The sequence below is a fragment of the Hemiscyllium ocellatum genome, chromosome 43 (assembly GCF_020745735.1).
Source record: "Hemiscyllium ocellatum isolate sHemOce1 chromosome 43, sHemOce1.pat.X.cur, whole genome shotgun sequence".
In the NCBI taxonomy this organism is placed as follows: Eukaryota; Metazoa; Chordata; class Chondrichthyes; order Orectolobiformes; family Hemiscylliidae; genus Hemiscyllium; species Hemiscyllium ocellatum.
In genome coordinates this window covers 13,238,872-13,255,679 of record NC_083443.1, presented here as the reverse complement: position 1 = coordinate 13,255,679, position 16,808 = coordinate 13,238,872, and the positions used below count along the sequence as shown (strand labels likewise).

Below are 16,808 nucleotides of genomic sequence, written 5' to 3'. Positions count from 1 at the left end.
CATTCTCCCCGTGTCTTCGTGAGTTTCCTCCAAGTGCTCCGGTTTCCTTCCACAGTCCAAAGGTGTGCAGCTTAGGTGAATTGGCCATGCTAAATTGCCCATAGCATTGTGGGCTGTGTAGGTTAGGTGCATCAGTCAGGGGAAATATTAAGTTCTAGGGTAGGGGAGTGGGTCTGGGTGGGATACTCTTCGGAGAGCTGGTGTGGACTCATTGGGCCAAATGGCTTGTTTCCACACTGTAGAGATACTATGATTCTAACGTAACAGGGTGGGATTTGAAGGCTCAACAGAATGTTTTCAAGGATGAGGAATTTTAGAGACAAGTTTACAAGTTGTGTTTGTTCATTGTAGCTCTCGAGTTGTCTGGTAAAGTGGGGACTGTAACCAACAGATTAGAGACACAATACAGCTAATTCCAGGGAGCTGTCCTATCCCCAGCACTGGCCATGTCACTTGTCCTGCCCTTTGTTATACACAGATTTAACTGTAGATATCTGATACAAGTGTCACATTTACTCCTAATATTTGCTTATATCTGGGTTTCATAGCCAATTCTCAGCTTTGTTTGGAAGGTCAGGATTTAGTGTGGGAGACAGAAGAGTCAGAGGGGATTTGAGGGAAGTTCCTTTCAGCCAGATGGGCAGTGGATCTCATTGGCTGAAAGGGTACAGATGGGGAGACCCTCAAAACACTTAAAAATGACCTGGAAATGTGCTTGACGTGATACAGAGCAAGTAGGATGAAGCTGGCTGAGCAGTGCAAACACGATAGCCTGAAAAGTCTCCTTCCATGCTGCAAATCTCGATGATTCAACCATTCCCCAGACACATTGACCCTGATTTTAACTCCGTTAGGAGGATTTTAATCCCAGCCCATGTTTCGGTTCCCTATTTACTCTTCTTTAAATTGAGCCTGGCAGTCTAGATCTGAGCTGTGTGAAAACGATCGGGAAAAAGATGATCTTATTTAGTTACTGTAAACACTTGCCCAACATCCTGCTGATGGGCTGATCTGGAAGAGGAACATGTGTGCATAAACAACCAAACTCCAGCCAACGCAGTGTACGGCTCATGGAACAGCACCGCCAAAAACAAAAAGATAACACGACATTGCGTTCACACCATGAAAAGTGCCCAGCGAGCAATTCGGGCACTCACTCAGCTCCGGCTGTGCCAAAGGGCGAGACTTACCCATGAAGGACCCAACACTACAGATCAGGCTGAAGAGGCAGCTCTCGGGAGGGGAGGTACCACACTTACTGTAGGGTGGAGGAGAGAGAGAGAGAGAACACGGCACTGAGCATCACAGACTTTTTTTGTGCAAACAAAACCAGCAGCTACATGAACTTTCACCTAATTCTCATTCTGCTTGGGGTCCTTTGAAGGGCATTTTAGGAATTTCAATCTCTGGAGGAGCTGAAGCCCTTGGGTCAATATGTTTCCAGCGCAAAACAAAGAGAAAACAAGAAAGTAAGATCAAGGAGAGCAAAAGAAGAATACAATTGAGTGGGAACGAGAGAGAGTGTGACAGTGAGAGGTAGATACAGAGAGATAGGAGATCAAAGGCATCCGTTTTTAAAGTTCCCTCAAGCTTACTTATAGAAGGTATGATTTACCTGGTTAGCACGTAAAACAATATTTGTCATCACATCTTGGTACATATGCCAATAATATATCAAATCAAACAGATCATCAAAAAAACCAGAAGATCAGTCAATGCTGGAACAGAGGCATCGCGAATTTCACTATTGATGTGTATAACATAGATAGGCAAAAATCCAATTAAAATGGGATTGGTAATCTGACAGAGGATTTACAAATATCACCAACTTTCTCCTCATTATATAATTTCAAACATTTGATCGCTGAAGTTAACTGGAAGACTTTCAACACATTTTCACTCCTGTAACAAAGTAGTGATCGTGTCTCTCACACAATCACCACAGATCTTCTTGTTTCATCTAACAACAAACCGAAATAACTGAAGGTGGTGAAAATCAGAAACAAAAGTAGAGATCGCTGGAAACAACAGGTCTGGGAGCATCTGTGGAGGGAAATCAGAGTTAATATTTTGGGTCCAGTGGCCTTTCTTCAGAAGAGAGGATCACTGGACATGAAGCGTTAACTCTGCTCTCTCCTCACTGATGCTGCCAGAATGGCTGAGCTTTTCCAGGAACTTCTATTTTCATTTCTTGTTTCATTTGCTGGAATACTGGCTCCTTGGAGAATAGTGGCTGGGAATAGTGGTTGGGTAACTGGGGGTTAAGGGCAGGGAGACCTTTGTTTTAACATGAATTGAGAAATGCCTGCAGCTGCAGAGCTAGTTCTACTTCAGGAAGGTTACTTTAGCCTGGGAATAGAGGGAAAATCCACCCTCTGATATTGTGGGGGAGGTCGGGTGCTCTACATGACATGACAGAGCTTCCTGGAATCAAAGCAACTATTTATTCACATTTTATTAACTCGCTTCAGAGGCTCTCTATCATCACTGACCTGGCCAAATATTTACATGTTTAATATTAACCCTTTATTCTATGCAGCCAGAGTTAAATGGCTCATGTTGTGCAACTCAAGTTTGAAGAAAATCAGTTCCACTTTTCACAACGTCATATTGTACAGAAGGAGGCCATTCAGTCCAACCTGCCTGTGCCAAGTTTTTGAAAAAAGATAATCAATTCATGCCACTTCCCTGTTCTTTCTTCATAACTCTGCCTCTGTTTGCTCTCCATCTATTTATAGAGGAACTTACAAAGTAGGAGCAGAATTTGCCATTGGTCCCTCTCTGCCATTTAATAAAGTTTCTGGCTGACCTGATTGGGGCCCCTACTTTCTGCTCTCCCACCCCCCCGTCAATTAAAAATTGATGTAACTCAACCTTAAAACTATTCAATGAGCTAGCTTCCACTGCTCTTTGACGAGAAGACCATAAGAAACAGGAACAGGAGTAGGCCATTCAGCCCCTTGAGCCTGCTCTGCCATCCAAAAGGAAGACATTCTTTACGTTCAATTTACAGCATTTTCCCAAAAGCCTTGATTCCCTTACTGATCAAGAATCTATCCATTTCAATCTCTGGGAAAGAGAGTTCCACTGACTAATGACCCTCTGAAAGAAAATGATTCTTCCTTTTCAAACAAGTCCATCCCACAAAACGTAACATCCTCTCAGCATCCAGCCTGTCACATCCTCTCATGAGGAAAGGCTGAGGGATGTGAAGTGGTTTTCGTTAGAGAAGCTGGTTAAGAGGCGACTTAACAGAGGCATACAAAGTGATCAGAGGATTAGATGGTGATGGCTAGCATGAGGTGACATAGCTTGAAACTGAGGGCTAATAGATCTAGGACAGATGTCAAAGGAAGGTTCTTTACTCAGAGTAGTAAGGGCGTGCAATGCCCTGCCTGCAACAGTAGTGGACTCGTGAATATTGAGGGCATTAAAATGGTCATTGGATAAACATATGGATGATAATGGAATAGTGTAGATTAGGTGGGCTTCAGATTGGTTTCACAGGTCGGCACAACATCGAGGGATGAAGGGCCTGTACTGCACTGTAATGTTCTATGTTGTATTTATTTCAATAAGATCACAGCTTATTCCTCCTGATGTGGAGTTACCGGTGTTGGACTGGGGTGGACAAAGTTAAAAATCACAGAACATTAGGTTATAGTCCAACAGGTTTATTTGGAAGCACTAGCTTTTGGAGCGCTGTTCCTTCATCAGGCGATTGCCTAATGAAGGTGCAGCACTCCAAAAGCTGGTGCTTCTAACTAAACCTGTTGGACTATAATGTGGTGTTGAGTGATCTTTAATCTATTCCTCCAAAATCCAATCGATCCAAAGTTTTCGCATAACCCTCCATTCCCAGAATCAGCCAAGTGAATCTTCTCTGCACTGCTTTGAATAGAACCATATCCTTTCATAAATAAAGGGAGCAAAAAGTACAAAGTACAGGTAAAACGGTGGCTAGGTGGTTAGCATTGCTGCTTCACAGCGCATGGGGATTCAGGCTCGATTCCAGCGTCAGGCGACTGTCTGTGTGGGGTTTGTACATTCTCCCCACATCTGTGTGGGTTTCCTTGGGGTATTCCGGTTTCCACCTGCAGTCTAGCAAGACATGCGGGTTTGGTGCATTGGCCATGGAAATTGCAGGGTAATACAATTAGGGGTCTGGGTCTGGGTGGTAGATCTTCACAGGGTCATTATGGACTCGATGGGCTGCTTCCACACTGTAGCGATTCTATGGTACTCTAAAAATGGCCTCATCAAGGCCCTTTATGTGCTGACGTTTTGAAAGTTACTATTGAATCTCGTTCTACTGGCCTTTCAGTCAGTGCACTGTGTGTGAATGAAATGGAAAACCGACCCAGCCTTTCTCACCATCAGCAAGACTAGAAAACTTATGCTAACTTGGTAACACCTCAGTTTTTGCTCTGGTCACTTTAAAGAAAATTATGCTTTGAGAAATATTTTGCCAGGTTGATTCTATCAGAAATATGCAAGACTGACCAGACATGTGCCGAATATTACCCAGAATTGTACCTGACATGACACCAACAAAATCATGACTAAACACAAGCTAAAATTTGTGAAGACACATATCTTGAGTATTACGGAGAAGAGACACATTTTGTCAAAGTTTTTCATCTTGCAATCATTAGGACAGTTTGTAAGAGTACTAACATAAAGGGAAGATATCACTTATACTGTATGAGAGAAGATTGCTTCAAGTGGTAGAGGTGCTTCTATGTAGAATATACTAGTTTGTGATGATTGACAGTTAACTGTCAAGCTTTATTAATTTTTTTAATCATGTAGGTTACTTGAGGCACATTTTCAGACCAAAACTGACAGTCTTATGCCTGTTCGTGAGTTTGTGTGGTACGCAACAAGAACTGATGTGATCAGGGTAGGCATTATCCCACACGATGCCTTTGATATGCATTATTTCAGCTTCAAGCTTCCTCAGTGAACAAACAGCTCAGACTGTATTTATGAGTCTGTTAGGAGAAAGTGAGGACTGCAGATGCTTGAAATCAGAGTCAAAAAATGGGGTGCTGGAAAAAGTACAGCAGGTCAGGCAGCATCCGAGGAGCAGCAGAGTCGACAATTCGGGCATAAGCCCTTCATCAGGAATGTGGAGGGGGGCCCAAAGGGGCTGAGGTAGCTAGGAATGCGACGGGTAGATGAAAGGTGAGGGTGATGGTGATAAGTTGGAGCAGAAGCTGCAGCAAAATAGATGGGAAGAAGGATGGATAGGTAGGACAGTTCAAGAGGGTGGTACCACGTTGTAGGGTTGGATCTGGGATAAAGTAGGGGGAGGGGAGATGGGGAAACCGGTGAAATTGACATTCATTCTGTGTGTTTGAAGGGTCAAAAGGCAGAAGATGAGGTGTCCTTCCTCCAGGCATTGGGTGGCTAGAATTTGGCGGTGGAGACAGCCCAGGACTTGGGTGTCCTTGGTGGAGTAGGAGGGGGAGTTGAAGTGGTTGGTCACAGGATGGTGTGGTTGGTTGGTGCATGTGTCCTGGAGATGTTCTCTGAAACATTCCGCAAGTTGACGACTTGTCTCCTCAATGTAGAGGAGACCACATTGAGAGGAACAGATACAGTAGATGAAGTGTTTAGATGTACAGGTAAATCTATGCCGGATGTGGAAGGATCCTTTAGGGCCTTGAATGGAGGTAAGGGGTGAGGTGTGGGTGTAGGTTTTACACCTCTTGCAGTGGCAACAGAAGGTCCTGGGTGTGGAGGGTGGGTTGGTGAAGGGGGGGGGGGGTGTGGACCTAACGAGGAAGTCACTAAGGGAATGGTCTCTGCGGAATGCAGATAGGGGTGGAGAGGGAAATATATCCCTTATGGTGGGATCTGTTTGTAGGTGGCGAAAATGGCAGAGGATGATGGGATGTATCCGAAGGTTGGTGGTGTGGAACAGGGGGGGTTCTATCCTTGTTGCGTTAGAGGGTGGGATTCAAGGGCGGAGGTGTGGGAATTGGAGGAGATGCACTGGAGGGCATTGTTGACCATGTGGGAAGGTGTATTGTTGTTCTTGAAGTAGGAGGCCATCTAGGATGTTTGGATTGAAATTTCTCCTCCTGGGAGCAGATGCAATGGAGGCTGAGGAATTGTGAGTAAAGGATCATGTTTTTACAGGGTTGTGAGCAAGGACAGTTGTAGTCCAGGTAGCTGTGGGAGTTGGTGGATTTGAAGTAGATAGAGATGGAGGTGTCCAGGAAAGGGGAGGGAGGTGTCTGAGATAGTCCAGGTGGACTTGAGGTCAAGGTGGAAGGTGTTCATGAAAATGATGAACTGTTCAACCTCCCCGTGGGAGCATGAGGCGCGTCCAATACAGTCATCACTGTAGCAGAGGAAAAGGTGGGGAATGGTGCCCTTGGAACTGCAGAAAATGGACTGTTCCACATATCTGATGAAGAGGCAGGCATAGCTGGGGCCCATGGGAGTGCACATGGCTACCCCTTTAGTCTGAAGAAAATGGGAGGATTCGATGGAGATGTTGTTGAGGGTGAGGACCAGAGTTGCCAATCGATGTATGAGATTGTTGCTAACGCCAATCTGACAGTATATGAGACTCTAGGAATTCCAACATGTATACCGACCAGCGAAGGCTGGTTTGCAGCAGATGGTCATAGAGAACCATTGGTTGACTTCTCAGCTAGAATACCGAGGAAAGGAAGCTCATTTGCTTATTTCATTTTGAAGGTGAATTTGAGTGTAGGATAGAGGCCATTAAGGTGCATTTGAACATTCTTACTTGCAGTTGCAGAATCAAATATATCATCAACATACCGGGCAAAAGCAAGGGGTAGGAGGTTACCTGTTATTAGACATTTCTCATCAGTTGGTGCATTCTTCATGGCAACACCACTACCTAGCAGAGTCAACCAATCTGCACTCTATACAGTATAAAACCATTTTGATATTTCTTGGGGATTGTCCTGATGATTGCACAGCAAACAATTTTGACAAAATGTGTCTTTTTTGCATCAATGTTCAATTTCTGTCCTACCAGGTAACTACTTGAAGACACATATCAGATGGAAAACTTGACAGCAGCAGTCAGCATCACAACACACAAATGACTCCTGGTCATATTAGACGTCCTCAAGTACTTCTGTGACAACAATTAAACCAAATATATACCAATTATGGCTTGGATGCATGCACATCTCAATGGCATAGAACAATACAGCGCAGAACAGGCCCTTCAGCCCTCGATGTTGCGCCAACCTGTGAATTAATCTAAGCCCAAGCCCCTACACTATCCCATCATCGTCCATGTGCTTATCCAAGTTTTGTTTAAGTCTCCCTAATGTAGCTGAGTTAACTACATTGTGGTAGGGCATTCCACGCCCTTACCACTCTCTGAGTAAAGAATCTGCTTCTGACATCTGTCTTAAATCCCCTCAATTTGTAGTTATGCCCCTTCGTACAAGCTGACAACATCATCCGAGGAAAAAGACTTTCACTGTCTACTCTATCTAATCCTCTGATCATCTTGTATGTCTCTATCAAGTCCCCTCTTAGCCACCTTCTTTCCAATGAGAACAGACCCAAGTCTCTCAGTCCCTCCTCATAAGACCTTCCCTCCAGAGCAGGCAACATGTTGGTAAATCTCCTCTGCACCTTTTCCAATGCTTCCACATCCTTCCCGAAATATGGGGACCAGAACTGTACACAATAATCCAAGTGTGGCTGCACTAGCATTTTGTAGAGTTGCAGCATAATATTGCAGCTCCGGAACTCAATCCCTCTACCAATGAAACCTAACAAACCGCATGCCTTCTTAACAGCACTATCAAACTGGGTGGCAACTTGCAGGGATCTATGTACATAGACTCCAAGATCCCTCTGCACATCCACACTACCAAGGATCTTTCTATTGACCCAGTACTCTGCCTTCTTCCCAAAGTGCATCACCTCACATTTAGCTGCATTGAACTCCATTTGTCACCTCTCAGCCCAATTCTGCAGTTTCGCCAAGTCCCCCTGCAACTTGTAACATTCTTTCAAACTGTCCACTACTCCACCGACTTTACTGTCGTCTGCAAATTTACTAATCCATCCACCTATGCCTGCGTCTAAGTCATTTATAAAAATGACAAACAGCAGTGGACCCAAGACAGATCCTTGTGGCACACCACTAGTAACCGGACTCCAGGCTGAATATTTTCCATTAACCTTCGCTTGCTGGCTTCTTACAGAAAGCAAGTTTCTAATCCAAACTGCTAAATCACCCTCAATCCCATGCCTCTGGATTTTCTCCAACAGCCTTCCATGTGGAACCTTATCAAAGGCTTTACTGAAGTCCATGTCAACTGCCCTACCCTCATCTACATGCTTGGTCACCTTCTCAAAAAACTCAATGACGTTTGTGAGACATGACCTGTCCTTGACAAAACCATGTTGACTATCTGAAATCAAATCGTTGCTTGCTAGATGATTATAAATCTTATCTCTTATAATCCTTTCCAAAACCTTTCCTACAACAGATGTAAAGCTCACTGTTCTATAATTACCTGGGTCTTCTCTACTGCCCTTCTTGAACAAGGGCACAACATTTGCAATCCTCCAGTCCTCTGGTACTAAACCTGTAGCAATGATAACTCAAATATCAAAGCCGAAGGCTCTTCTATCGCCTGCCTAGCTTCTCAGAGAATCCTCAGATAAATCCCATCCAGCCCAGGGGAGTTATCTACTTTCACTCCTTCTATAATTGATAACACCTGTTCATAACAAACCTCAATCCTTTCAAGTCTAATATCTCGTACCTCATTCTTCCCCTCTACAATATTCTCATTTTCCTGAGTGAAAACTGATGAGAAATGTTCGTTTAGCACCTCTCCGATCTTCACAGAATCCACACTCAATTTCCCACTTCTGTCTTTGACTGGCCCTATTCCTGTCCTAGTTATCCTTTTATTCCTCACATATCTATAGAAAGCTTTAGAGTTCTCCTTTATTCTATTTGCTAAAGATTGCTTGTGTCCTCTCTTTGCTCTTCTTAACTCGCTCTTTAAATACTTCCTAGCTGGTCTGTAACTCTCCATCGCCTCATCTGAACCATCAACACATAAGCCTCCTTCTTCGGCTTAACAAGAGATGCAATTTCTGTAGTAAACCACGGTTCCCTTACCTTATCACTTCCTCCCTGCCTGACGGGGACATACCTATCAAGATCACGCAATATCTCTTCCTTAAACCATCCACATTTTCATTGTCTGCATCCCCAACGTTTTGCCATCCCATTCTATGCATCCTAATTCTTGCCTAATTGCAGTATAATTGTCCTTGCCCCATCGATAAATACTATATATTTCCATACAAACATCCATCCATCTCTGTAATATTGTCTTGACATGTCACCCTTATAGAAAACAAGGATTTGATACTATCTATACACACACACACATATATAAGCAAAAATATTTCAGCCATCTAGGTGCTAAATCTAGGTACATTTATCAGCTAGCTATACTCTCAACATCACAGGGATACAGACAGGTTAAGCAAGTGAGTAAAAACAACTTGGCAGATACAATGTGGGAAAATGTAAATATAGAAAGACTGCAGAAAGCTACAAACAAAAATGTAGAAATCCTCATCTACGAACCAAAAGTAATCTGTCAAAACAAATAAGATAGTTAATTTTTCCATTATGGGTATTCAACTTCCCCTCCTATTCTGCCAAGGATATACAGTCCTAGGCCTCCTCCACTGCCAGATCCAAGCCACCCAATGCCTGGAGGAAGAACACCTCATCTTCGGCCTCAGGGCCCTTCAACCACTCGGCACCAACATGATTGACTCCACCAGTTCCCTCATCTCCCCTCCCCCCACCTCATGCCAGATCCAACCCGGCACTGCCCTCTTAAACCATCCTACCTGTCCATCTTCTTTCCCACCCCCCCGCTCATTCTCCCCTCCTACCTATCACCATCACCCCCACCTGCATCTACCTATTGCTTTCCCAGCACCTCATCCCTACCCTCCTAATTATCTCTCAGCCACCTCCCACCCCCGCACTCCTGATGAAGGGTTTATGCCCGAAACTTTGATTCTCCTGCTCCTCGGATGCTGTTTGATCTGCTGTGCTTTTCCAGCACCACACTTTTCGACTTTTGGTATTTAATGCACAGATGCTGTTCCTCAGAGATGGTATTTAATTTCCATACAACTTAAACATTCAGGGCTCAATGGCCATCCATTGCTCAGATGTGGAACGGAAACTAAATACCAATTCAATAGTGACCAGACATTAAACAAATATATCAAAGATATCAACTGGAATTCCATGTGATTTCAGCAAGCTATTAGGAACCCAAATATCAGGTACTGCCTAAACTTGATAGAGATGTACTGGTCAAGTACTATACATTGATGAAACAGTTATCAGTGAGCTAAAGGGAAAAAGCGTTGTCATTGACGAACTAATTATTACTGTTCTACTGACCAACTGAGCATTGACTAAATAATTATCAGCAATCTCCTGAGCAAGGACTGGGCAATAACTGCATAATTACAAGTAAATTACTGAACAAGGACTGAGGATTAACTAAACAGTTACCAGTGATCCACTGAACAAGTACAGAACATAAATGGTTCCACCCCCACCACACTTTCAGACAGTGAGTTCCAGACACCCACCACCCTCTGGGTGAAAATATTTTTCCTGAAATCCACTTTAAAACATCTGCTCTTTACTTTAAATCTGTGCCCCCGGTTATTGATCCCTGTATTAAGGGGAAACGTTTCTGCTTGTCTATGCCCCACATCACTTTGTACACTGTGTCTTGGGACATTTTCCTGCCTTTTAAAAGGTGCTATATGACTGCACGCTGTCCTCCATGAACATAGTGTTAAGTTGCTTGTCTGCCTTAGCAGCAGTATTGCCATGTGGACACTCCAACCTGCACACTGTTCTCTTAACTGGGCCCAGTATTCTTTGAGTGCAGGTTTTTGTCTGATTGGTCCATAGCTAGGTTTCTAAAAATGGATGCTAAACGTTTTTCTAAAACGGTTAAAGGCAACACTAATTTGACATCCTGTGTGGTTATCAGCAGAATACATTTGGACCCTCCCATCCACCAGTTCTCTCAAAACAATCTCCCTCTATGAGACCATTATTTCATATACTCTGCTGTATATACTCAGTAAATCTCAAGTCTGCAATGAATGCATAAAGAAATCTACAGATGTTTTCAATCTAGAGCAGGACTGTTCTGGTGGTCAGTCAACTTCTGTTGATAGAGGATAGTGCTGAATAGTTTACAGGCAGGACAGCGGCATGTCTGAAACAATAATTTGGCTACGTTCTTGACTGACCAGCTCAGAATCTGCTCTAATTTCCTGCTTCAAGTTCTCAATAGAGGTAATCATGCCCAGTACTAGACCAGTCTTGTGTATTGCCTGTAAAATGTGTACATGATGTACTATAATAGGGCATGCTGCTCAGTAGTCTGGGATCATGTATACAAATTACAGGATACCTCCATTTTCTACAGTACCCTGTATAGTATTCTATTTAAAGATTACAAGTTACTATAACTCTGTAATAAAAGGTATTGTCTATGCAATATCCTCGCATAGAACGATGGTATCTCCTATATTTATAGAAATAGATTAATAAAACGTAACATAGATAAAGGGGGAATGTTATGTCTATGGTGTACTGTGTTCCATTTATTAGATAGAACCTACAGGGAGAGGGAATATTGGATGAACGATAATAAATGTCTCCTCTCATCACTATCAACCCCTATCCAAAATTGAGTCTGTGGTCTTGACAAAGTAGTGGGTTTGAGAGTGCATTGAAAACTAAAGCTGGTATAAGGTGACAGTTTGCTCACACAGACTGTGGCACAGTTGGGATGTTTACCCAAGGCTAAACTTGAATCAGTAGTTTAAACAGATGGTTGTCCATCCCACGATGTACACACACTGCTGCAATTGATTTCTGGAGCAACACTGACAAAGTCTGATTCTATCTAACCCACAACGGACCTCAGAACTGTGCCCTGTCATGTTGGGAGCCATGTGTGTCCATTAATCTGCGTAAATCTTGAATCACTTACACTAACACAACCATGTGTGCTGCTTCAAGAGTTAGTCTCCATTCAGACAAGGACATTATTTAAAACAAAAATCCTTATTCACATCCACTGGCCCACAAAATTTAAATAGGGTATTCCAAATAAATACATCTGTGAATGGAGTTGTCAATGTGCAGAGAGCTAGCTTCACCCCCTCGCCTATAACTGACCCCGATGTGCTCAGTGTCCCCTACCTCACCAGAATGCCAGTCGGATTAGCCTCAGGTTTCTAAAAGCCTACTGTCTTGGATGTCAAATTAAATCAGTGTGGACTTGGAGCAAGGCCGGAGACTGTTCAAAGTCTGTCTAAGAGTGCAGCCTGAACTACTGGCTGTCTTGGTTTGTGCTCAGTCTCTGGCACTGAAAGAGTGCACTTCTAAACAATCTGCACTTCTTATAACACTTTTACCCCACAGTTAATGTGCTGCATTTATAATAAGGCTGAGATCAATAAAGTTTAATCAGTAAAGGTTATGGGAAAAAGTCAGGAAAGTGAGTTGAGGATTATCACATCAGCCATGATGTCATAGAATGGTGGAGCAGACTCAATGGACAGAATGGCCTGCTTCTGTTCCTCCATCTTATGGTCTTTACGTGAACTATTGGCTACTGATGGAATAACTACCAATGATCTACTGGACAATTACTGGATAACGATGGAATAATTATCAGTGATCAACTGGACAAGTACTGGCTAACAATTGAATAATTACCTGTGATATACTGGACAAGTACTGGATAATGATGGAATAATTACCAGTGATCTACTGGACAAGCCTGGCTACTGATGGAATAACTACCAATGATCTACTGGACAATTACTGGATAACAATGGAATAATTATCAGTGATCTACTGGACAAGTACTGGCTAACAATTGAATAATTACCTGTGATCTACTGGACAGGCACTGGATAATGATGGAATAATTACCAGTGATCTACTGGACAAGTACTAGGTAATTAGTGATCTTCTTTACAAGCACTGGTTAATGATGAAATAATTACCAGTGATCTACTAGACAAGCACTATGTAATTAGTGATCTACTGGACAAGTACTGGGTAATGATGGAATAATTATCTGTGATCTATTGGACAAGTACTGGGTAATGATAAAATTATTACAGAGAACTACGGGATGAGTACTTGGCATTTGTACTATACAGTGATCAACTGGACAAGTTCCAGGTATCGATGAATAATGACCAGTGATTTACTAGACAAGTACAGTGTATAGATGAATAGTTACAGTGATCCATTGAACAATTACTGGGTGTTGATTAACAACTACCAGGGAACAACAAGTGATACACCAAAACATGAGTAGAAGAAAATAATTGAAAATGATTGGACAAATACCAGGTATTGTCTTGCTACCCTGCAGATGGAAACTAGACAAACAGAGTGACTGGCTACATATTAATTAATTAGGCTGTTGCAAGATGCTGATCAGTTAGATCCAGGTAACTTTGACCTTAAGAAGTGCAAACTTCGGTCCAACTCATCGATGCCAACAGGTTTACTAAACTGAATTAGTTTCATTTGCATTTGGGTGTATCTCTCCAAATCTTTCCTATCCATATATCTGTCCAAATGTATTTTAAATATTACCAGCCTCCACCACTTCCTCCTGCAGCTCGTTCCATACTCGCACCATCCACTGGGTGAAAAAGTTGCCCGTCAGGTCCCTTTTAAATTCTTTCCCCCCTCACCTTAGACCTGTGCCCTCCAGTTTTTGGATTCCCCTAACCTGGGAAAAAGACCTTCACTGCTTACCTTATCCATGCCCCTCATGATATTAAAAGACGCTGTAAGGTCACCCCTCAGCCTCCTCCGTTCCAGGAGGAAGAAGTCCCAGTCTATCCAGCCTCTTCCTATAACCCTCCAGACTCAATAAAATTCTTATAAATCTTTGCTGCCCCTTTAGGATCATTGGGAGTTGCCATCTAGACATAGTCAGATTACATTACAATCCAAAACAGGCCAGTTACCTTCCGAACCAGAACATGTCAGAAGGAGAAACATTCGGTGGAAAAACAGCAGTGGAAAGGGTCTAATTGGATAGCTCCATTAAAGAGTCAGTCCACATGTAATGGGCAGAATGATCTCCATCTGTACTGGACAATTCAGCAAACTGTTGCACTGGTGAGTAGCAGCTTCTTACCTGACCAATGGGATATCTTCCAAGGTGCAACATAGTTTGGGTCCTCCCTGTACAGAGACTGAGCCACATGAATCATTGTAAATCCTGCAAAAACAAATGCAAGCTGTTTGTGAGCCATTTCGCTTCATCATTTGCACGGATACTAGAGTCAGCAACATAAATTCACTTTCTATGCCTGAGCTTTTCTCAAGAGTGCAGAACTCAACATTATAAAACGAGTTCTACGGTTGCTGCTAAAATCCCAAGTTAAATATTGACCAGAAAAATGTCTTGCAACTTACAATATTAGTGGCATTTATATAATAACTTCACATCGGTTTTAATGCTTTAAATAAAACACAACAAAGCAATACTAACCTATCTTAAATAATATAAATAAAAACACACAATGCAATAGGGAAACCTTATATTACTTTCTGATTTTGTGTTAATAGGAGGTTTAGTGTAGCCGCTGCTGTAGACAAATGTCCATATTAATTAAATGTTAATTAACCCCATTTTCCACTTCAACTATCTCTCTGTAGGGAGCAGTTGATCTCTGGTCTTAAATGGCCAGGTCAAATATAGCCACTTAAATGTTACACTCATTATCTAAAACTTAGATAACATGCGAGATACAGCAGACTTTTCTCCTGTGATACATATGTTGGGGGGGGGGGGCGGCAGGCAGGGGAAGGAGAACAGAATTTTTCCCCATAGCCACCTCGGTCTTGTCAGCAGTTCTGAGGAAATCCTGGGCTATGTTAGCTTCTTCTGTCAAACCAAGATGATTTTTATGAATATATAAAGAGCAAGAAAATAACAATGGAAAGAGTAAGGCCCAGTAGGGACCATAGTTAATCTGGATACTTTTTGAGAGTGACAGATTAATCAGGGATGGTCAGCATGGATTTGTTACAGTAAGGTCAATTTTTACAAATTTGTTCGATCTTTTTCAGGAGGTAATTAAGCAGGTTATTGACAGTAATGCATTTGATGTGGTCAGCATGGGTTTCAACAAGGTCCCTCATTGTAGACTGGTCAAGAAATTAACAGCCCATGGGATCCAAAATTGCCTCATAGGCAGGAAGTAGTGGGTGAGAATAATGGGATCTTTCCATTCCTGGAAGCCTGTTTGCCGTGACATTTCACAGGGCTCGGTGCTGGGTCCCTTGCTGCTTGTGGTGTACTTTAATGATTTCCAGTTAAATGTAGGGAGTATGACCAAGACATTAACGATGACATGGTAGAGTGATAAATAGTGAGGAGGATGGTTGCAAACTGGACAACAAGGAATTCAACCCAGAAAAGTGTGAGTTAATTCACCAGGGGAGTGTCAACAAGACAAGGCAGTACACTATGAGTGGTGTAAAGTACTAAAGATCAGAGGGACCTTGATGTGCATATCCATAGATCCCAGAAGGCAGCAGGGCAGGTAGATAAGGTGGCTATGACGACATTTGGGATACTCACCTTCATTAGTCAAGGCACAGAATATAAAAACAGGGAGGTTATGCTGGAACAGTACAAACTGTTGATGGGGCCACAACTGGAGTACTGTATGCAGTTCCGGTCACCACATTCTAGAAAAGATGTGACTGTGCTAGACAGAGTGCAGAGGAGATTCATTAGGATGCCACTTGGGTTGGAGGAAAGACTGGGAGTTGTTTTTATTGGAGTCAGGAAGATTGAAAGGAACCTGCCAGAGCTCTATAAGGTTATGGGGGGCAAGTTAGGGTAGATGAGAAGGCACTTTTATCATCATTATATGGGTCATTAACCGGGGGCATAGATATCAGGGACAGGTAGAAGGAACAACTAAGAGGGAAGCTGAGGAGAAATGTTTTCACTCGGATGACGAACTCACTGCCTGGAAGGGTGTTTGAGTCAGAAACTCAGAAGATTTAAGCATCATTTAGATATTGCTTTGTTTTGCCATAGCCCCAGAGCAAAGCACCAAGAGCAGGGTAATGACATTAGTCTGGTCAAATCTCTATTGACCAACATGGGCACAATGGGCTGAACAGCCTTCTTCCTTGCTGGAATGGTCTATGTGTCTAACCGCCAAGTGCCCAAAGGACACTGCTGTGTGCAACCCTGGAGAAAAATCACAGGAATGTTAAATTCAGTTAAAAATTAAACTCATTTCATTTGAATATTTCTCTTATTAGGAATGAACATCTTGAAAATGGGAAAAATGGTTGCTTCACTTGCTGTTGCTGGGTCTTCCAAACTATCCACATTGTGAGGACAAGTTGTTCTAACGTAGCTTGTAACCCCTTGAATTTGGAGTAATCCCTTGAATTTGGAAAACTGAGTGATGATCTTACAAAGTGTTCAAATTTGAAAAGGATTGTGACAGAGTGGTTACAGAGACATTGTTCCCGCTGTGAAAGTAATCAAGACATTATCTCGTAACTCAAAAAAGACTTTATAGGAGAGACATCATCAACACGATTTCATACAAAGGGTGATGAAGATTTGCAATTCCCTGCCCAAAACATTTGGGGTCAACTGAAGTTTTCAAGACAAAGACAGGTATATTTTTGATGGTTAAAGGTA

General features: G+C 42.6%; 1 protein-coding gene across 4 annotated transcripts in view; it reads right to left on the bottom strand.

Annotated features, from left to right (window-relative positions):
* Positions 1-16,808, bottom strand: part of LOC132834926 (transmembrane protein 150A-like) — a 108,132-nt gene that overhangs the window by 43,591 nt on the left and 47,733 nt on the right. For 3 of the 4 annotated variants that reach the window (XM_060854077.1, XM_060854076.1, XM_060854078.1), the window contains 2 exons: positions 14,268-14,351; positions 1,191-1,258 (listed from right to left, as the gene is read on the bottom strand). In XM_060854077.1, coding sequence (XP_060710060.1) covers positions 1,191-1,258; positions 14,268-14,351 — 152 coding nt within the window. The remainder of the gene's footprint in view (positions 1-1,190; positions 1,259-14,267; positions 14,352-16,808) is intronic. The other variant, XM_060854079.1, reaches the window with a different exon arrangement.